This window comes from Chroicocephalus ridibundus, chromosome 1 (assembly GCF_963924245.1).
Source record: "Chroicocephalus ridibundus chromosome 1, bChrRid1.1, whole genome shotgun sequence".
Taxonomy (NCBI): domain Eukaryota; kingdom Metazoa; phylum Chordata; class Aves; order Charadriiformes; family Laridae; genus Chroicocephalus; species Chroicocephalus ridibundus.
In genome coordinates, this window is record NC_086284.1 from 174187158 (window position 1) to 174210152 (window position 22995).

Sequence of the window (22995 nt, forward strand, 5' to 3'; positions counted from 1 at the left end):
CTATAAACTTCTTTCTTATGCTGTAATCTTGAAGGTGATGTAAACCTCTGTTTTCCTGTGTTTGGGTTGGGTTTTTTAATTATTTTTTTTGTCACATTCATTAGTCAGCTGCAGAATAATGATAGGAGGAAAATATATTTATACAGAGGGTAGGTATTTGCTGTGAATGAAATACATAAATATAATTCGTCTGTTTTGAGGCTCAAAACTGTAAATCTGATTAACCTTCTTTCTTTATTCTCCCACCCCTAGCTGTTCTCATTCATTAATGTAAAGAATTCTGAGTTATGAATTTCTCATCATAATGGAAAATACAATTAGGTCTCTTGGAAAGCACAAGATATTTATTTTGTCCTTGTTTCAATAATACAAAACTAATTAAGCTTAAAATAAATATGAAAAATCATAACATTCTCATGTTTGGGGACAAAATCAGGTTTAAAAAAAAGGAATAATCTATTAGACGAAGTTTTGTTTTGGCCAGGTAGGAATATGTTTACCTTACTTTAACTTGTAAAGATGCATGACCTCAGTGGAATAATGTATTTGAGCGAAGACTACTAACTTTTAAGTGAGTCTGCCCTTGGGTCTTGAACCTGCAATTTTCTCTGTGTTAATAGATTCCTTCATCCATGTGGAACACCTTACTTTGCTTTCCTCAACTTGCTCCAAATTCAAAAAGATTATTTCTACAGAGAATAGTTTCCACTGTGAAAGCACTTTTAAACTACAATTTTTTTCAGAGCAATAGTTGGGGCACTGTTTTGATGACACAGAGCGTGTCTCATTTGTCGTAGGAAATTATCAGATTCTGCTCACTAATCAAAGAGTGGCTTAATGATATTTATAAATGTGGGATCATACGCTGATTTTCAGCTGCTCTTGTTTCTGTTGGCTTCATAAAAGGTAAATTGATGTTCTGAACTGTTGTTTCACTTGGACTTTACCTGTTGACAGACTTCCTCTGTACTGATTGCTAAGGCACTAAGCGTGCTTGTTTAACTTGATTATTGTCAGTATCTCTCAGGGCCACTTTGTTGTTACTATCCTGTTTTACCAAAAAGCTCTATACAAATCCAGTTTCCTAACAAAAATTTAGGATTGATATTGACTGTACTGCTCTTTCCCAGACTTCTGGTACTTTAAGGTCTAGGTAGATAACTTAATCAAGTTTGCTTACCTATGAAGGCCACTACAGGTGTCAGACAAAGATCTGAGTTATTTTTGGAACCACACTTGTGGATGGTCACAGTATTTACTTTTACTGACACTCATACTGTTCATAAGATTCAGGTACGCAGCAAAACACAGAAGTTGAGCTTCATCTTACTCAACTTGAGCCATTGAAAATTTAGGTATCTAGTCATCTAGGTGCTCTTTGTACTTAATGGATACATCTAAACACTTCCAGAGGGCAATTCATTCAACCTTAGACAGGCTTTCAGTATGGGATTAGTCAGCCTTTTGGAGGTGCCTATCTTATGCCACTGATTACAGAGGAAGGTCAGAAAATTATCTTTGACTACACATCTACATTTTAAATAGCTCAAGGTAGATGACATGAGCTCCACCCCAATCACTTTCAAAGGCAAGGTCTTCATGGAGCATGCGCAGGCTTTGGTAGAGCACCTAATTAACCATCTTTTGTACCATTCATTTTAGAAATTAAAAAGGCAATAGTGAATTGAGAGGTGAATTACAGGATAATGTATGATTAAGGGAGAACCATCCTAACAGCATGGATGTTTTTCCTGCCCCTGCTGCAAAATTTCTACGTGATGTTGGGCAGATCACATAAACCACAGTTTACAGAAGTGGTTACTCACTGCATGATCCTCGTTTGCTAATTCAATGTCCTGTAATCTGTTTTGCACAAGGGCTAAGCAAGGGAAGTTTATGGATGTCCTGCTTTGGACATCTCTACAGGTATCGGCTCAGTTAGTCAGAGTGGGAACTTAAACGAGCGGATAGCTTTGACCTAAACCTTTTTGAGCTTTGGTGTGTAAAAGGGAGTTCTCTCCCTACAAGAGTATATGGAGATAAAATCGGTAATGTGACAGCTTGTGAAGCAATTGAATATCAGGTGATAAAAGACATACAGCAAAATATATTTAAAAATATGTCTTCTATAAAGGATGGTACTGTACATAGGAAAGAAGACATAAAAATGAACACATACTGAACAAACATAAGTGATAAGAGCTAGATTTATGAAGGAGACTGTGATACCTAAGACAAGCTTTAAGAACTCTGATGTTTACAAAATTATGATTAAATCCTGAGGTAGTAACATTTTGACTGGCAGCACTCCCTATATCCCATCATGTCTTCCACCGGTCCTCAAAACCCTGCAGTTATGTGCCTCCCTCACACCCTACCAAAGATAAAAAAAAAAAAGATAGTCTTTAATTTTTTTGATCATGAGGTCCCATCTAATAGCCTTGTTCAGACCATATGCAACAACACACAAAATGCAGCCAAGGCACCCTAGTGGCCAGAACACCCCTGTGAGATGCCCGGCCTGGCATCCTCAACATGTATTTGTCAGGAAAGTCCTATTGGTATTCTAGACTGAAATTTTCTCAGTATTTCCTGTTGAAGCAGTTTCATTTTGTGCTGGCTTGTATGAGTTACAGTAACCCAGAGAAAGACAAGGATTCGTGTTGAAGGCTTCAGTGGGAAAAGGGGATCAGGCTTTTGGTTGCTGTTCTAATTAATATTATATTTTTTTTATGCAGTGAACGTCTGAATGTAGTCTAACATTACATAAGTCCTGCCCTTTTTTTCTTGTTTCTGACTACTTTAGGTCAGTTCCTGCTGAACTTGCCAGTGTCAGCAAATCCCATTGTTAGGAGTTGAACTCTTCCATGGCACTTTTTGTGGAAGTTTAGGTGTCCAAGAGGGAATTATGAATTTCAGCAGTGGGAGGACACCTGAAAGTTGTAACACTCAGTGTCCACAATGCCTCAGTACCTTCTGTGACCGTGGCAAAACTAAGTATTGTCTCTTGTATGCATTCAAGTGAGGCAGGGGTCCGATGTAAGGGAGAGAACGCACCTTGCTAAGGATAGGCTGAATCAAATTCATTTTCATTGAACTAAGTACCATGGAAAACTTTAACACCAATGCTTAAAATTTTTGAGTGCTTGACTGCAACTTAAGCATATTTCTTTCCGCTAAAGCATTTGTGCATGATAGGCATATATTCAGTATACAAATGCATATATGACAGTTTGTGTTGTGTGTGATCGAGTAATGCACATGTGTAGCACATAAGATATACTGTCACATATCTTATTATAGATCTAATCTGTATCATCTACATTTAACGTACAATAAAATATATTACAAACCCCAAATCATCCTATATATAAACAATATGTGCAGAAATAGCCGCTTCTGTAGATTGTATTCATATGCATCTACATATTACAAAACTGTGTACGTACAAAGGTCCTTTAAAAGTCAGAAGTGACAAACAAAATGTGAATATGCTATGGAAGAATGCTAAATATATATATTTCTCCAAACATCACAGAGTTGTTTGCATGGCAGAAGGAAGAATGTCTTCATTCAGCTGTCACTGTGGTATCCATTCAGCTTATGACATGCCTTATTAGAAGTAAACTGCCTTTTTATCCTCCCTGAGCTATGAAGTCATCTGAATTGCTCATATGTTGAAAGGATCCCCACCTGCAAAGACATTTGGATATGTGAAATAAAGAAACATTGGATTAATTTGAATGTTGACTCAGTCTGCCTTTCTGTGAACTAAAGACAACAAGTAGCTTGCAGTGTCTTTCTGGTGTCACAGCCTTCTTGGGATAATCACTGTCCTGCCATCGACGCGTCTCGCAAAGCTAGTGCCATTATTTCTTGGGCTTGCCTTGGTCTTTGGCCACAGACACCTGGCCTCATTTGGCTTCAGCTGTGCTCACTGCTGGTTTTTGGCCCACACCTCTTCTCAATGTTCAACACAAATCCTTTGGCAGGGGTTACCATCTTTTCAGATGCATCAAATTTTTGAATGATTTCTTCCTAAAACTGTTCAATCACATTCAGGTGGGTTATCTTAGATGGTTTAACGAGGCCTTTATCTTTATGGTCTAATTCATCATGATTCATGTGGCTTGGAGAACAGTCAGACAAGAAGCTCAGCTCCAGTGGAAGAGTTGTGATGGACAACTGACATGGCTATGAGCCTCTTCAGGTGGCCACAGCTGGAAACTCGTTATATGTACTCATTATCTCTTTTCTAGAACAGTTTTTCGGCTTAAGTCACGATCTTTCAAATATTTTAGGATTCACATGCCTTTTTATCTGAATCATGGAATGTCTTTCCTCTCAGTCAGCTTCCTTCATCTTCTCACAGCTAAAAATTTTGTGTTTGCTACTGGACACTATTCTCTGTATCTCTCTCTTGCCTACGCTTTCTTCTTTACATTAATCCAGTGAATTTCCCATTACTCTTGATCTTTATTATTCAGCATTAACCTTGCTTCCAGACAGCAATTCCTCCCTTTTTGCCTTCCCTATCTCTATTGCTCAGCTGGCTAGAACTAGTTTTGCGAGTTTCTGTGCCCTCTTTAGCATATCCATTGCTAGGGCAGAGCACAGTTGGTAAGGTTAACAATTTATTTCATTTGTTCGGTAGCTTCTTCAGAGAGTATGTGATGATATTTCAGAGACCCTATCAGCCTGACTAACTACATATTGAAGCATTCATTGATAAGTAATTTTAGAAAATTACTTGAAAGCATAAGCTGCACAAATCTCTCAGATTGTCAATGGATGCTAAAAAGCTTCAGGTTTCTTTTTATAAAATTTATGTCCACTCTTCTTGTTAGCATAATTATGTGTGTAGTACTCAATTTAGCTCTTTAGGGTGAAGATTTATGTAAGAGTCTGCTTCATCATCTCATCTTTTTTTCCTTTCATCTCTTCAAATATTGTAAGTAATGGAACACATTTGTCACTGAATTATCTTTCAGAAAGTTTAAGGGAGAAATCTGGAAAAAAAAATTGATTGTAAATGCAGTCTTGATAGAACCCTTTTTGAGGTGACATCTTCAATATAATTTAGTGAAGGCAAATGAAAAGGGGAAAATCGTAGAGTATAACGTCAAAGTGGGGTGGTTCAATCTTTGCAAAATTTATTGCAACAAATACAGAAAAAAAATTAAGGCCCATCCTGCCTTTCTCACTCCTGGCAAACTGTGAAGACCTCAAAACTAGGTTTTAGGACATACAAAAAAAGCTATTTTGAAAGATCATTAGATGTCAAAAAGTTAAGAAAGGGTAATGTTTGATGAGATAGCAAGCCTTTAGATGTGTTCAGCTGTTGCACAAAGGGCAGTCCTAAGCCCCTTTTCTGGGCTCTTGACCACTCTCTGCTGTTTCCTTTGCCTTGGTACTATTCTCACCTGACACCATAGAACCCAGGGAGCACTACTGAAAAAAAAAAAAACTTTTTTTTTTTCCTTTTTATTTCCTTCCCTCCCTTTCCCCTTTTTAGTTTTTCCTCTTTTCCTTTTCTTTTTTTTCTTTTTCACCCCTTTTTTGTTCCCTGTTTTCCTGTTCTTTTTTCCTTTTTCCCCTGTTTTTTTTTGTTTGTTCCGTTTTTCTTGTCTTTTTTTTTTTTTTTTTTTTTTTAGTTTTTTTCAGGGTTAGCTTGCTGCCAGTTTAACACATTGGAAATCCTTTGATTAATCTAGCAGATCTGGTGCAAGCAAGCAGATAGGAATGCCAGTTAAATGTCAGATTGCCTGAACTACTTAATGAAATCTTAAATCACGCAGTTCCTAACCTGTAAGACTAATTTAGCTGTAAAAATAGTATGTAAGATAATCACTTTCCTAAGGTAGTTACCTTGTAAATAATTTTATATATTTTGGGGATGGATCTGGGGGGTGTTGGGGTGTTTAAAAACCAGAAGATAAATATACTGATTCCTAGAATGTTCTTTTTCAGAATCACAAAGTACAGTGTCCAAACTCTGAAGTTCACCACAGGCTGCCGCTTGAGCAGCTACAGAAGTAGTTCCAGTGGGTAGCCGTTAGGAAAAAAAATACAAGGAAAAGAAGAGATACTTTGCTGAGCCTTGGGGCTTGGGGAATTGGTGAAAAGAAAGAAATCCATCTGGCCTTTCTTTCCTTTCATTGTGAATGCGGTTAGCATCTGCCTCACAAGATGCCATCAGGAGTAGAGAAGAGATACGCTGAACTGTTTGAGCCATGCACTGTGTATAAGGGTAACCTTACACCACTGTGTATAAGAAGGTAACCATCCCAGCCTCCTTTAGCCCAGGGAGTGTTGGAAAGGTGGCACGAAATCTTATTATTTCTTTGTGTTATCTTGTTTCTTTATTTAACGTACCTTGTTATCACTGGTCTCCGTATAGTGTGCTTTGTTCATGCTTTGGCAGTCCAGACCCAACCTCAGAATGCTTTGTGTTTATTTCTGCACTGGGCAAGATGTAAACAAACCCGGGGAGGGGAATAGTATACATTTGCCTTTCAACAAAAGCTGAACTGAATTTCATGGAACAACACCAGCAAAAATTGTGCTTTCAACCCTTGGAATTCCCCTCGCTTCTTTGATCTCAAAAGCTCATAAACAGCCAGGGTGCTTCTAAAAGGCAGTTATAAAAATTCGAAGGGGAGAAGTTAGATAAACCAAATTTCTGTTAGCTGTAACAGCAGCTCTGACTTTGTCGCTTAGAATCCTATGTTCTAAATGAGTTGTAAGTGATTCCGCTTCCTCTTGAAGGTGATGGAAATTTAGAAACATTCTGTACATTATTAATAAGGACTCCCATAAAGCTTATGTAGTTCAACCAGTGCTAAAATATGCATAGGCACTTAAATAGACACAGAAACAATATAGAGAATTACGGTTTTTGCAATGTAGCAAAATTCCTGTGGTAGATAAAAAGTACTGGTGGCATCTTCATTTGTCAACTAGTGAGAGCTATCCACTGCCCAAAATCAAGATGTAGCATTTGTTATATTGATATTCCTAAACTTTGCATGTTGCTTACTAACTCAGAGGAATTTGAAAATGCCCATCTTCCCATTCCCCCCACCACGGTCTAAAGAATTATTACCACTGAATACGTCAGTGTTTGGTTTGGCTCTGGAGTTTTTCCTGGACCTTCCATTCCTTTATCACAGCTGCTTCCTCAGTAGCAGTTGCAATATATACATCAAAGCATGTTTTCTCAGTAAAGCAAATTGTTAATGTTATTGTGGCTCATCTTTGAAAATATTTTGGTGGACAGCTAGCTCTCCTCTGTTTTCAAACCTCCACTGTATCAGGCCACCACAAATACAGACCTGATATGATGAACTTGTTACCTGTCATGGCATTTTGTGTACGCAGCACACTTGCTGATGTTACTCACTGCAATTCCAAACATTTTTTTGACTAATATCCACTTACCAACCTTTTGACTTTGCATATACAATGGCAAAATGATGATTTGTCTGACAGGAAGGCAGATTTAAAGCATAGATGTAATTTATAGAGAATGTGTACCCTTAGGGGGAGAAGAATAATTTCAGAGGTAAGACAGGAGAAAAGGGCAGGGGCAGATGCAGTCTTCGTCTGAAGGGACACTGCAGCCTTAGAACTTGCCTGGAGGTTAAGTGATTGGGAGCATAAACATGGTATAGGGCGGAGCTAATAAGTGCAGGGGAGGACTTAGTAGTCTTTTGGTCACCTCTGCTGAAAATCTGCGCTTGAACTTTGCAAATGAGATTTTGCAAAACAGTGTCAACCACTGGAGCAATGACAGAGGGTTGTGTCATTATTAAATGGGGGGGTAGGAAGGTGTTCAGGATAATCCACCATAATTCTCACTTTTATCTAGTGAGCAAGGTGTAGAATTCCTCTTACAGCCTTTTATTTCATTTTTTTTTTCCTATTAGTGCAACATTCTGAATTAGTGCAATTTCTTGGCTTATTTTCTATGTAGTACAAACTCTGCTATCCGTCTACTTCTCAGATGATGGAATTACTACTGTCAGTCCTTGCTGGTCTTTTTACTGGCTGCTTTTATTCTTTTATATCTATTTTAAGTAGTGTCAGGGATTTTTTTCTGTTTTTATTTTTCTTAAATATTTGTCCCTGTACCCGCACCTGTGTCCAAGAAGTACAGTTATTAGAATGAAGCACATGATTTCCCATGGGATTTTTACAGAAGTCTGACATTTCAAGTCAGCAAGAACTCTGGTGTGAATGACTTATTTGCAATGAAATAATTATCTTACAGAAGTCTTTTTTTTTTAAAAAAAAAACCTTCACACCTTTCACGTTATTTATTCTGTGACAGAATAGTACTATCCCATCCCAATTCAAAAATTTAACTGAAATTTGTATTTGTTATAGAGCACTAATATACTGTAAAATGATTGCATGAACGAAAATTTCCACCATAGATCATTGCTGAATTATAATTTATGCAATTTTGTACAGTAGCTGACTGAGGTGATGGCATTCCTCTGCAGAAAAGATTAAGGAACTTGTTATAGTTTTAAGTGCACAAATGATAATTGATATTAGACATAATTTTCAACAGCTGTTGCTAATTAAAATGTTTCATAAAGGCTTCCTGACAGTATGGGAATCTTGCTGAGTTAAAAATTTATGCATTTAAAAAGGAATTACAAAATTAACATAAACTTACACTAGGAGAAATGTGTTGTGCATAGCTAGTTAAAATAACCTTGGTTTAATTTTTTTTCTCGTTTCAAATATCTGAAATATTTCAGTTAGAACATCCAAACTACTGTGTATTTGTATATGTTTGAAAAATGTTGCATGAATATTGAGATGCCTGATTTTCTTTTATTTTTAATAAATGCCTATGTACATTTCTGTAAAGGAGGAAGCTTTATCATAGAGCAACATTAAATGGATACAGAAACAGATGGTAGGGAGAAATTGAAGTTATCTCTTTTGAAAGAATTATTTTGTTTTCACAAGTTCTGTGGTGTTCTTTACAAGTCTTCCTGCAGTATTGGGATTATGCTGATTATCTATATTGAAAGGTTGTTTATTATTATAGTTATTATTGTTATAGTTAAAGTACCAGACCTGCTTTGCCATGATACTTGTTAAGTAGACATTGCCCTGGCTTTTGTGTGATGCAGAAGGGAAAAGGACCAAGTTTCTGACACTTCATGTATGGAATTTCTACCTCCTACATGATATGAACATTAACTGTGCCTCCATTAATATTGCTTTTTAGGGATAGGGGAAGGGGAATGGGAATGCAGTTAGTTAATAGGCTGTCTTGAATCCTTAAGGCTTTGGAGTAATTCCAGCTTCATCGGGTGGTGAGAGAGCAGATACTTCTTCATTGCTGCCCTTAAGAAACTCAGAAGCATGTAATCTACTTAGGCAGGAGGCATACTGAGTATAAGGTTTGGCCTTTATTGCTCTCTGAATAACTTTACAGAAGGTGACAGAAAGTTGAGAAAAAAGGTGGATTAAATGTGGATAGTCTGAATAAACTTAGTGTGAACTTTTAATATGATCCATTTGTGCCTGAAAGGTTGAAATACTTCTGACCTCAGCTTTCATATGGGCTATGTATTCTTTATAGCTTTAATGTTTAAACTCACTGTCAAATATCCGTTTGGATCAAATTAAGTTAGAGTTTCTTCCAAGAAAGGTCTGCAACACATGGCACCAATGCTTTACTTTTTTGCAAATTTCACAGATAAAAATCCCACAGACCCAAAATATGTTTTGATCTCTTCTTTCAGAATAATCTTCCATTGTCTCATATATGCTTTTTTTTATTATTTTATTTTATATTATTTTATATATATATACACACATATGGTAGCATGCTGAGATTTTGAAAAATGAATAAGAAAAGCAATATTATATTATCATTTCTAAATGGAATGTGGTGACTAGTAAACTAATTAGCCCTTATATACCCTGACATGTAAATATCACTCGTATCAGGTCTCAAATGACATGAAGCATGTGTCCTACGCTACAATGCAGATTGCTTGTATGAAGTAGGTAATATTTGCCTCTCTTTATTTCCAGCAATTAAATATAATTAAAAGCCATCAGATTTCTTTGATAGGTCGTTATGGTTCAGATCTGAGACACAGAGCTAACAAGGTTATTAGCAAGTGCTTGAACAAGGCATGTGTTCTCTGGGCCCTGGCACATGAAGGAAACATTTATGGGTGCAGAACAAAGAGAAGACCATAGCACAAATAGTTACTTGCCAAAATCTAAGCGGGCAGATTTGCGTGCCCCAGCAGCATGCCTAAAGACCATCCCTTGAAAACAACGGATTATTAAATGCTTTTGTGGCAGATGTCTCTTGTTTTCCCAGGATGTTTTATGCCATTGTGTCACACCATTTTCAAAAGAGAGCAAGGGGCTCAACAACCGAGCATGCTTGGCTGGGACATTGTTCCCTACTGCAATGTGGTAGGTAGTAGATGAAGCACGGAAGGTCTTGGTGAGGAGCTGGGACTGTGCAGCTCGATAAAAGAAAAGCCTGCTGAAGGGTGCAGAGAGCACAGACCTTGCCTGGGTGTGCCTAAAAATTTCATGTTTCTTGGTAGATTCCAAGAAAGCACTGCGATGGCAGAGACACCAAAGCTCTAGGCAAGGACTTCACTGCAAGGCTGCAGGAGCATTGTCACTTAAAGCATTTTTTTTTTCCTGTTTTGTCAGCCACTTTTGGTTTCTCCCTTGAAGAAGTGAATTGTTCTGGGTGGTATCTTGACATAAAGTAGGGCTTTGTTGTTAGAAGTTTAGAGGTCTATCTCCGGGGAGGTCAAGACAACAGCATACCAACCTGAGAGCTCTGGTTAGCTGAGGACCCCATCACGGCAGCCAGTCTGTCATAAACCACAATTATCATCTGATTTGCTGCAGATTAAACTGTATCTTCAAATGCGCTATTAAGAGAGTTTATGCTGTCAATAGGAGGCTGTTTATATATTATTATTCTCTTGCTTTTTTTTGCGTTGCAAATGACAGTTGTGTCGTGTCTTTCTGGGTCGTCTGTATGCTGAAATGTATTGATGGAAGCAAAGCATCAAAAAGAAAAAAACAGTTGAAGAGGAAAAAAGGTCTCAAAAGTACAAAATTTCATTCATTTCCTACACTAAAATGGACTAAATTAGTTATATCATCTGCTAGTATAATACTAGAAACAATCCTTCTCAAATAAAGGATAATTAATTACAGATTATGTGCCACTTGCAGATGAAATGATGAAAGAAAAAAAGGTGACATTATTACACCAAGAAGTACAAAAATATCCCAACCTACAAACTAACAGATACAACTTTATAACATCTGATTAGCAGTAATTTAATTCATACATAATAAATAAAAGCTCTTCCACCTCTGAAAATTAAGATTATAAAACATGATTTCTCCAATAAATTGTTGAAAAAATGACTAAGCTATTTCACACAAATGGCTTTCCATCCATCTTTGATGTCAAATTTATAAAATACTAAGTTGTATACGTTTTCAAGCAAAGGATTAATGTATTTCTCTGTGTGCCATTTATTTTTGACTGCAGATTTTTTTAATCTGTATAAATTATTTCAATGACTCAGAGGAGACAATTGATACAATTTTTGATCATAAATGTATTCTCAAGTTTCTAATCCCTTTCCTAACTCAAAAAACTTTCACGAACGTGTTGACTTAAAATTGGTTCAATTGGTCATTCTGACTTAAAATCTGTAAAGCATTAAACAATAGCGCGAGCAAGGGATTCACAAAAATATCTTGGCTGTGAAGCTTTCTAGGCGTTATCTAGGTATTTTTGAGTTACTCAGTTTGATTAGTTCTTTGGGGGTAGGACACCAAGAAATACGGGAATGTTGAGAAAGGAATTCCATTTTATTTTTCTGTGAAAGTCTACAAAGAGTTTTATCTGTGTTTTTTTTTTTCCTCAACAGAGACAAAATATTCTTTTATTGTCAATGATATGTCAGAAATGCTATATTAATCTGCTAACAATATGATATGTAAGTGATCTAGTCCAACAGACTGCTGAAATTAGTAAGGAAAAATGAGCATCTTATAGACATGTAGATGGAATTCTAAAAAGTAGGGGGATCCCTTTATTTGATTGGCATGATTTGTTGTAAAACTATATGTTGCATGTTTAGGAGGAATGTTAAAATTTTCAGGAAGGCAAAGAATTAAGTGTTTGATATGTATGTTTTTGTGCCAGGCATCCCTTAAAGCTAGTGAATATCAAAAGTGCCGCTTCCAGCATTTAAGCTATCTCATATTTTGACTTTGTGCAACCTAAGTGCATGTTTTTGTTTTGTCTATATGTTGCTGGAATGTATTATCTTTCTTCCCCTAGGCCTGAATAATAAATTAATGAATTAATGAAGTGTATATCTGACACGCAACCGTCAGCTTGTGCTGACACAATCAAGACTTTGTGTGAGGTATATAACATGATTAGAATGTTTTTTTGGGTCATCATGAAGAGAAGCAAAGAGCAGAAGGCATGAAACTAGCAATGACAACAAACAAGCAAAAAAAGATTGGAAATACACTTTTGACCATTCTTAAGCTTAAATTCTCATCTGTCCCTGAGCAGGAAGTGACTTTGCAAAAAAGGATAGACCTGCATGTTCTTGTTAACATCAAGGATTTAAAATCACAGATGGATAGACAGAACATTTCAGTGATCAATTCAAAGAAACAGAATTCAAGCCAGAACTGAAAGCTTTAAAGCTTGTTTACAGGAACAGCAATAAACTTTTTGGGAAAAAAAAAAAAAAAGTTGCCTAGCTAGTTTGAAGAAGTTGCTACTGAAACTGTTTTTCAAGAAAGCCAGGCATTTAAACTGGAACAACACCTTAGCTATTACAGCCTCTTTAATTGATAGGTTATTAAAAATGACAGTTCTTTTGCTTTCTTTACAAAACTGCAGCATTTCAGGGACAAGGAATTAGTAAATATAAAAATCTTGCCTCTCCATTAAAATGACCATGTAAAATCAGATCTTTGTTGCTAAATATTGTTATTTTTAGTATTACATCCGAGGAAAAAAAAAAGTCACTGTCAATGACTGACATTTATTCAAGACAAGGAGTTACAAACTGCGTTACATCTTCCTCGCTATTGAAATGACTTAATGGATTTCCTTATAAATGATAGTAATAAATTGAACAGTGGAGTAGTAAGCATCTAAACTAAGCTATGAAATCATAATATGTAGGTCCCATGTTCCGTTATCTTTATTAAATCTATTGCTGTCTGACCCATTCTTCTTCCATTTCTTTCAGACAATAAACCAGAATCTGCTTGGATTCTCTCTCCTGTATTTAGCTACCTCAAAATGAGCTATTTAGTTGAAGGTGGCCACATAGGTCTCTTGTAGGTAATGACAGAGAGAAATAGCTTCATTTGAGGATTTGTTCTGATGATTATATGTGGTTAAGGCTGTGGTGACTTTCCCCTTGGAGGTCCACTCTCCTCCCATAACAAGGAGGAACGATGATGGTGAATTTATATTGAAATCTTGACTTCCAGATGCCTAAAAGAGATGAACTCCACTTTGTATATGCAGAATCTGCTCTCCCCTTTCCATGAGGAAAGCACAGTTTAAAGAAAGATGGTATTAGTATTAGCATCTTCTTTGCAGTCTGAAAGCAAGTCTTTAATAAATGTTATGCTGTGACTGACAGACTGAAGCTTCATTTTTGTTTGGCACTACCTGAATTAACTGAATTAAACAGTAAATTTTACTTAAAAGGTCCATAGTAGGCCACACCAGTTTACCATTTTTTAGTGGCAGATAATAAAGAACACTGTTGACTTTTTAGAAGATATTAGAATTCCATGGCACTGTAAGAGTATAAATGACTTGCTAATTCTTTTTGATTAAAAAGAAAGATCAAAAATTTAGTGAGGCTACTGAATAAAAACGAAGATAATATATGTTGTGACAAACAAATGGAAAAAATAATGAAAGAATTTGCACTTTACAGTTCTGTTTTGATCCAAGTATTACAGCGATGTTCAGAATTCCTTTTTTTCTCTTCTCTCCTTTTCTGTAAAGGGTGACAATATAATTACAAGGTGTATGTTACGTATGTTATACATAGATATATATATTTATAAGTATATATTTTCATGTGTAAGCTACTTGAGTTCTTTTTGTACCCGCACGTGCATACATTATCCATTTGTGCAGTGCTACTACTAATTATGGACTTCAGTACGTTATATATGCTATAGACAAAGTAAAGAAGAATTCTTCCCAAAAAATCTCAAAGTCAAGCCTGGATAGACAGGTGCATCATAACTGAAAAAATAACAGGGGGTTATAAACAGCTAAAAAATTATTGAAAACAGTAATTTAAAAATGTTATTTTATACCCATATTGTTTGCAGAGATCCTGTAGAGTTTGCTTTACAATAAATAATGTATTTCCATCAGGAGCTTGTTTAACTCCTGCTGAAGTCTGTGGGAAGTCCATGCAAAAAATGGGTGTAGCAAAAGTATTTATTGGTATACTAATACTAGGGAGTATCTAGGGGGCTTCAAATTTATCTGAAGATTTACTAATATCACAAAGAGAAACTGTCTTTGTAGGAAAGTTTTAAAGGAGCCAGGAGGAAAAGAGACAGTAAGCTTTTTCTTAACTCACATAATCTGTTACACATTGAAAATATTGACTAGGAGAAAATATGGCAATCAACCAAAAACAAGAAGGAGAAAAAAGATAGGAAGAGTTTCAAAGTGCAAAAAAATTGCATAAGACTCTCAGAAGAATGCTAAAAGACTGAGGTAACACTCATTCCCTGAAATGCATTTATTGACTACAAAAAAAAAATCAGGAAAGACACACTGAATATACTGCCTCAAAGTCTCAATCTGGCATTTCTTATATTTTATGCTTTTTTTTTTTTTTATCAGTACTTTTATAAATTTAGATTCAATGACTGGTGATACACTTCTATTTCTAAGTCAGTTATTTAGGTATCAGTAGTGAACATGGTTTAAGACACTGTATTTTTTATAATTCATTTTGCATAACTGTAGTTTATCTGTTTCTTTTTTCTCTTTATAGCTGTAGTGTAAAACAAATACTGAGTTATTTGACAGTCACAGCTGACTTGTGTTGCAATTGTCTATTTATGTAAGTTTCATTTAATTACCAATCTGTCAACAAACAAAAATATTTCTATAGCATCCTGTACTCTGTAAACCTAAAAACACAGATACTGACTTTTTAGCATGTGGCATACTTAACAGCAATGTCACTTAATCCAATGTCACCTTTCATTCCCTCCCCTCTGCTTAAACTTGAATATTTCTGGGAGTTTGTGCCATTTTGCCATTTCGTGTGACATATGCTTTCCTATTTTGAGAAGTAGTCTATGAAAATATTATTAATCTTCTAAACACCAGTTTTAAAAAATAATTACTGTAAAATGTTGGTGTGTGAGAGGGAGGTATTGAAGTGGGAAAATGATGTCATCACTCAGAATAATCTACCGAAACACAAATTTTACAGAGGAATGTTCCAAGACCTGGCGTGATGTAGCTGGACTGAGCTCTCCTGTGCGATGATACTAATAAACTCACCCTTGTAGGTTTTATTAGTATTCATTTGCAGTCTCCTGTCTTTTGAGGATTATTGCCTCCTGGTCAGAGTGGCACCTAGAGCTGAGTCAATCATAGTTCAATTTGTTGGATAGTAGTTTGTCTCTCGTGTTGCGTAGTAATTAAGAAAAAGAAACAAGTTGGATTGCTTTGATAATCATATGGTATAACCCTAATTAAGCCAAGTAAAACTCCATTCCTACTACATCTCCAAAGACTAGAAAAGTACTGTGAATAAGTAGTCCCAGATAGAAACAAACGTGGTATTGAGCCCTTAGAATATTGTCTGAATTTTCATTTTCAAGCTTTCTCTGTCAGACTGGGTTAAATCTCATTCACTCAAATGAACTGGAAGTGATATCAGAAAATCCAAAGAAATGCACTTTTCCTCAGCAAATGTATTGGTTTATCGTTTTAGGCAAAAGTCCAAATCACCAGGTCTGGGCAAGCAGCAAATTATGCACGTGGAGGCTAGAGGACAGGAATATCCTGGACAGGTTCCACAAGGCCACTCTGCCAACGTAGAGCCATGACAATCCAGGGCTGCTGAGATGGGGACAGACTTAAGAGTTAGCTGTAAAGTGAACTTCTACATTTGGTCAGCTGTATAGCTCTGTAGGCTCCACTGATTGTATTGATTACACAGCTACAGTAGCCATAATGGGATCTTAGACACCTGAAGTTAGGAATCTCTATGTATAAGGAGGTATCAGCTGCTAATTAATGTCAGCTTAATACCACATTCATTGGTATTCATAGATAAATGAAAAAAAAAAAGAAAATAAACTTTTTACAGTTTCTGGCATTTCTGTATCATTACAAAGGTTATAAAGTAGGGACCTAAATATGTCTTCTCTCACAGTGTTCCCTCACAATTCACAGCAATTCAGGCTATTTGGTACTTCAGCAAAAGCAAGAAATTTCTTGAGACTTGTTAGTCAAAAATCACAGTGGAAAACAATGGTGTTTATGCGTGTGTGGGTGCAGGTGTGGCAAAAGAGCTATAGATTTATCCTATCATCAAGTTCTTTTAACTTAGCTGGTGTTCAATCATCTTTTCTTAGTCCATCTCTGTTCAGCATTTGCACAGTGTTTGGAGGCATGATTCTTCCCTTCAGAAGCTTCGGTGTTATTAAGAGCTTACAAAAGTTTGCGCAACGTCTGTGTGATGAGAACAGATATGCAGATCTGAAAGTTATGCTAACCTAGGACAGTCTGGAAATGTAATGCAGATTGCCAAACTTTACCACTTATTGTTAATGCACACTTATTATGTGTATCAAAACTAAATTTGAAAATGACATTTTGCGTGAGATTCACGTTCAGCTGGACTAGTAATAATATTAAAGCAGTAGCTGAAATGGGTGTGTTTTTCTGTTACTTAATCCAAAGGTATTTCTTCATGTAATTTAAACAAGTATATTGTCTTGTACAATAATACGGGAATTTTTCAATGTGGTAGTCATATCAGAATTATAGTTATTATTCATACAGTCTGTGCCATTGATATGTAATTTATATTCAGTCTCTTGTTTTCCAGGTCTCCCAACAAGGACATGGCTTCAAATGAAAGAGAGATTGTGGTTTGGGTTTGCCAGGAAGAGAAGATTGTATGTGGCCTGACAAAGCGCACAACTTGTGCAGAAGTGATTCAAGCACTGCTTGAGGAGCATCAGGCAACATTTGGAGAGAAAAAGGTCCTTTTTGGGAAACCTAGTGATTACTGCATTGTAGAAAAATGGAGAGGCTCGGAGCGAGTACTTCCTCCCTTGACAAAGATTCTGAGACTTTGGAAGGCCTGGGGGGAAGAGCAGTCTAATTTGCACTTTGTGTTGGTAAAATCAGATGCTTTCCTCTCGTTTCCATTGTGGAAGACAGCTGAAGCTAAGGTAGTACAAAATGTAGAAAAACAGTGGGAGCTCAGTCCAGCAAATTACATGAAGATGTTGCCAATAGACAAACAAAAGAAAATTGTCAGGAAGACTTTCCGGAAACTGGCCAAGCTTAAACAGGACAGTGTTCAGCAAGAGAGAGATAATATGGAGACACTGATTCATCTGATCATTTCTCAAGATCATACCATTCATCAACAAGTCCTTAGAATGAAGGAACTAGATATGGAAATTGAAAAATGTGAAGCGAAATTCCATCTAGATCGTGTGGCTAATGATGGAGAAAATTATGTGCAGGACTCCTATTTAATGATCAATCCAAGTGAGGCTGAACAGCAAGGGAGTAGGCCAGATGATCAAAAGGAGATGCATGATTATTTGAGCAAAAGTGAGGGAATTTTACAGGTTGAAGAAAGACTGAAACATCACAAACAATTAATAGAGAAGCTGTGTGCTGAAATTGAAAGAGAGGTACATGGTATATGCACAGAAAAAAGTGGAGACGATGTTCGCACAGAAGGAGCTGCTGATGCTGAACTGGAAAACTCAAATTTGGAAAGTGTAAAATATGAGCTGGAAAAAAGTATGAAAGATGGTCTGAGAATCAACTCATACCTGAGCTGCATTCAGAAAGAACTTACATACAGGGACTCATTGCTTCAAAAGAAGGAAAAAGAATACGAACTTCTTACAGAGGAATTTAATTTACTACATGTTAAAGACAACATTGAAACTAGGCTTCCATCAAATGAAGAGCCATCCAAGGGCAGTGGCATCTCCAGTAACAGCATTGCTGTTCCTGACTTTGTTCATAGAGTGACTAATCTGGACATAAATGATACAGACTCTGACACTGGAATCAGCTCTACACACAGTCAGGACTCTGAAATAACTTCAGGGGACACGGTACTGTTGTCAACATAGTTGAAAATAGTCATGCGTTTATGAAAAGTCATATTTTGGAGGATATTTATAAGAATTAGTAAACCTTGTTGTCTTGAGAGTTCAGCCCTTTGAGATATTAAAACTGTGGCACCGCTTTAGCAAAGTAAACGCGTCTATTTATGTGCTTAATGGTATACTTGTGCTTAAATGCATGGTCAGTCTCATGGGTTAACTGCTAATAGGTGCAAGGTTGTTGGCTTTGCTAAATCAGGACAGACTGTTTAGACCTTGTAATACTGATAGTGAAACAAGAATTCTGACTGGCTTGGACCAAAAGTCTGGAGATTTGATATCCCCTTGATCTTTGGATCCACACGTCTAACTTTTTAGAAACACGAATTAGAGATTAGACCAAACTAGACAGAGAGCTTGATTTTCTGCTCTGTTACATTAGCTTTATTCAGCTGGAGTTTCCCCACCATGAAGCTGCTGTAAAGGAATACATAATTGAGCATATAATCTGTTAAAAAATAGGTTTTTATGCTACTATAGGACAAAAAAATGCAATTGCATTTATGCTGTACATTTAAATTTAGTTTTGAGTTATCAGGATGATATTTTCAAAAACGCCTACGTCTCATTTTAAAAATGAACCTTACACACACATAAGTTTTTAATTTCCATTCTCTTTCAGCAGCATTTAACTGCTCCTAAGATCCTTAAAGCCACTACTTATCTGCTGTTACCCTGTAGTTGCCCCAGTGATGCTTAAGTCCACATAGTTTCTGCCAGCGGGCATGTCAGAACTGCCTACATCCTGCTTGTGCGAGACACTCAAATCCCAAGCTCACACCTCACCCCAGGGGCTTTTTCAGCAAGGCTTTCTCCTGCCTATCTCACCGGCCGGATCCAGTGTCTTAGGCCTCCTCAGAATCATGACTACCAAATAAAGTGTAACAGAAAGGACAGGCAGGAGCCAGACATTTTTGGCTTTGGCTAGACACCGTTTCCTAATAGCCAAGTAGTTACCATTTTCAAATAGCAGGTAGGTTGTCAAATCCTGTCTCATGCTGTTTTGGAGCAGGGATATGGACCTGTAAATCCTACTTTCTCGGTGAGGACTTTGGAATACAGCTAACGCTGATCCATTTTGTATAGCTAATTAAATATCAGGCCCCAGGAAAAAAAAAGGACTGCAAAACATGAGAATTTTACAAGTGTGTGGTTAAGTCAAATGACTTCGCTTAGGCTGTAGTAGTTGATCTCAAATCCTCCAGCGTGTTGCTGTAAATCCAAAGTGAAGGTTTAGAACTGAGGTGTTCTCAGTTACCAAACAGGATTTATAACTCTGAGCTTAGAGACTCTACTAACAGGAAGAGCATGAATAATTCCTGGGTTGCCATGTTTGTATTTTGCAGAGCAATCTGTTAAATGCTTTTGATTAAATGAATTGTATGGAGAAATAGTTACAGTGTTTCTAAACAAAGTTTAGCTCCAGCAAAATTCAAACACTTCCTGGAATTAAAAGCCTACAAGGTAAATGAACAGACAGTACTTAGAAGGTATAAATGTAAAATACTTTCAGATACATTATTGTGTCTTTCTGTATTTTTCTTTTCTTAAATGTCTGTCAACCATCTGTTTTTTAAAATGACCAAAGTGCTAGAACTGCTGATTAGCACATATTAGATGTAGAAAAAGAAAAAAAAGGCAAAAAAAAAAAGCACCTTTTCTAAAAAGGCAATTTTTTGTGGTTTTTTTAAAAGTTTTTTTTTTAATCCTGGATATTATAAATAGTTTCTATTCCAGCAAAGTGTGCTAGTTGCCTTAATATATTTTGTGTCATGTTTTTGTCATACAATGTTATTTGAATACTTCAATAATAATATGTCATATTTAGACTCATCAGCTCCTGATGGAAACACAAGTATGTATCAAATATATTATCTTATCTTTGTAATAATTTATTAACGCAACTCAGCATCTTTTGAGCTCTGTGGTATCACTCTGACAAGTGGTAAGCACAGAGTTCTGAATACTGAGAATAGGATAATGTATTCTCTGCGTTCTTGTGAATTTAGCTAACAGTTAGTTCTAATGAGTCATTTTTTTTTTATATAAATACTTAGGGGATAAAGGATTCAAACAGAATAATAGTCACAGCTGTGCAGGCTAGTACAGGATCCATGGGGGAACTAATTTCCACTCGTATTCTATCAGATTTATTTAACTCATAGGAACTTGTACTGGTTCTCAGAACTGATCTTTATCCACATTACGTGCTTGATTGTACATCCCCTGCAATGTGTAGATTTTAAGAGTATTACTGTGTTTTAAGAAGAACATAGGAAAAATAGGTTGGGAAAGAGTATTTCTTAAAAAATAAAATAATATTTAAAAAAATCCAGTGTTTTGAAGCTTATATTTTGATATCTCAAACAAACTTGTTTCTTTCAGAATTTAGATGAATGTACAAGATGAGTAAAGACTGTGTGCGCTCTTTGCTGTTTATCTACCTCTACACTCTTCATATACTTGCTTGACCTGGTTTTACAATGCTAAACATATAGTTTATGAGCCTTTATGCTCCTTACTTAACCATTCTTCCTTTGTCTCATCTACCTATGATTTTTATTTTTTTTAATTCCCATAAGAGCATGCACAATCACACACTTTGGTTCATTTCCTGTTATTCTCTTAAGCAAGTTCCCTTTCCATCTTCATATTTTTGTTCAATTTTATAAAATTTTCCATGGACTATGTTATACCTACTGACAAAGGGGAAGATCAAAAGTCCTGCATAAGAGGAGTGAAAAATTCTACCCAGGGAGTGGAAATGTGAAATGTCAAAGTGAAATGGAAGGAAATTCAGTCCATTACAGTCGTCTGTGCACGAGGGTTTTGATAGAAAGACAGTTATTTCTTCAGAGGGAGGGGAATATCGTGGTGAGTAGGTGCCAGTCTCAGCCTGTATCATGACTATTTTGGGGTGGGAAAGGTTAGTCCCTGATATGAATCTAGGCGGAGATCTTCAGTGTCTTCCAAGCTAACAGTACTGAAATGAATGGACTTGCCTAATACAAATTTCTTTGGATCCTACATACTTAAATAGTTTCACGTATATATATTTATAACCAGTATAACTCCGACAATTTCCAGAGAACACAGTGTATACCCCAATCTCATGTTTCTGCCTGACTTTATTATGTACTTATACAAATTTGATGAAAGCAGATAAGTCAATTTGATTACCTGCTTCAGTTCCTTGATGACTTTTTCAAATATAAAGCATAATTATCATTTGGTTATATACAAATTTACAGTATTTACCATCCGTTTATGGTCTTGAAAATTACCATGTAATTACAGAATTATTGCTGCTTTTTTTTTTCTTTCCCCCTACAAAACTGAGTAATTCCTAAGAATTTATATCACTTCAAACTTATCAATTACACATTTTTCTTCAGATTGTGCATTCAGGGGTTCTTTTGTGGGTTGTCTTGTGCTACATACATACATACATATTGCTAACACATAGTATTTGATTATATGAGATGAGAGCTTCAACTTGCAGCTTTAGGCTGCTAAGATTAATAGGTTTTACATTTCTCTACATGCCCAGAATCATCATTTGTTAGTTTCTGCATATTTCCAACTCTGTAGAGACATAAATGGACGTAATGTAACAAATCACTATTACAAAATCATATAATTTCTACTTCTGATTGCCTAATTGTGTTCATCAATTTGAACCAAGACCTAGATCCATGAACATAATTCAGCAAAGTACCGAAATATCTAACTGTAAGGAAATAGCAATTTGAGTGATTTCGTCTGTGATCCATATTACATTTTCTTTAATAATATGTGAGCATTCCTTCCTGAATTTTTAGTATCCTTGTGACTGTTCATTCTGTTAAAAAAACCCAAACCTTATTATTTTCCATTTTCATCTCATTAAATACTGGGTTTGTAAAAAATTGTCTTTGATAGTTATAAATATTTTCATTAGCAGTGTTTAATCCAAAGGGCTTTTTTCTAAACCTACCTCAGACCATCTCTTCCCGTCTTGCCAGTTCAGTTAGCTTGAACATAAATGACTGTTTTCTTCCAAGAGTAGCATGCTTATAATGATTACACACATAATATTTTTCTTTTCCTAGAGCTGTGGTGTTTATCCTTCTGGGTATTTCACTACAGCATTTAAAATACAACTAGGTTATTTGGCATTTTGTAACTTCCAAAAATAAATTGCTGCTTGATATCTTTCTCAGAACTCCATCTGACAAAATAAACATACTTCAAAACAAATTTGACTGCATTTCCAGTGTCCGTAACATAATCATTATTACATATATTAAAACCATTAATTTTTTCCTGAAATGTGTTTAAATGAGTATAGGGGACTTTTAAATATTATATTGTCTTTGTGAATACAGAATTTTGTAAAATGCAATAGCCTCATTCCAAAGTTTTTTGTTATTTTTTTTTTTAATTTAACAAGAAACTCAGAATATATTCTGCTGTGTAAAAATCTCATAGTCCTTTCTGAAACAAAGGTTTCCATGACTGAAATTATTATCT

General features: G+C 36.0%; 1 protein-coding gene across 3 annotated transcripts in view; it reads left to right on the forward strand.

Moving 5' to 3' along the window:
* Positions 1–20802, forward strand: part of RASSF9 (Ras association domain family member 9) — a 28430-nt gene extending 7628 nt beyond the window's left edge. For all 3 annotated transcript variants that reach the window (XM_063322842.1, XM_063322841.1, XM_063322843.1), the window contains exon 2: positions 17175–20802. In XM_063322842.1, coding sequence (XP_063178912.1) covers positions 17175–18450 — 1276 coding nt within the window. In that variant the 3' untranslated portion in view covers positions 18451–20802. The remainder of the gene's footprint in view (positions 1–17174) is intronic.
* The last annotated feature ends 2193 nt before the right edge of the window (positions 20803–22995 follow it).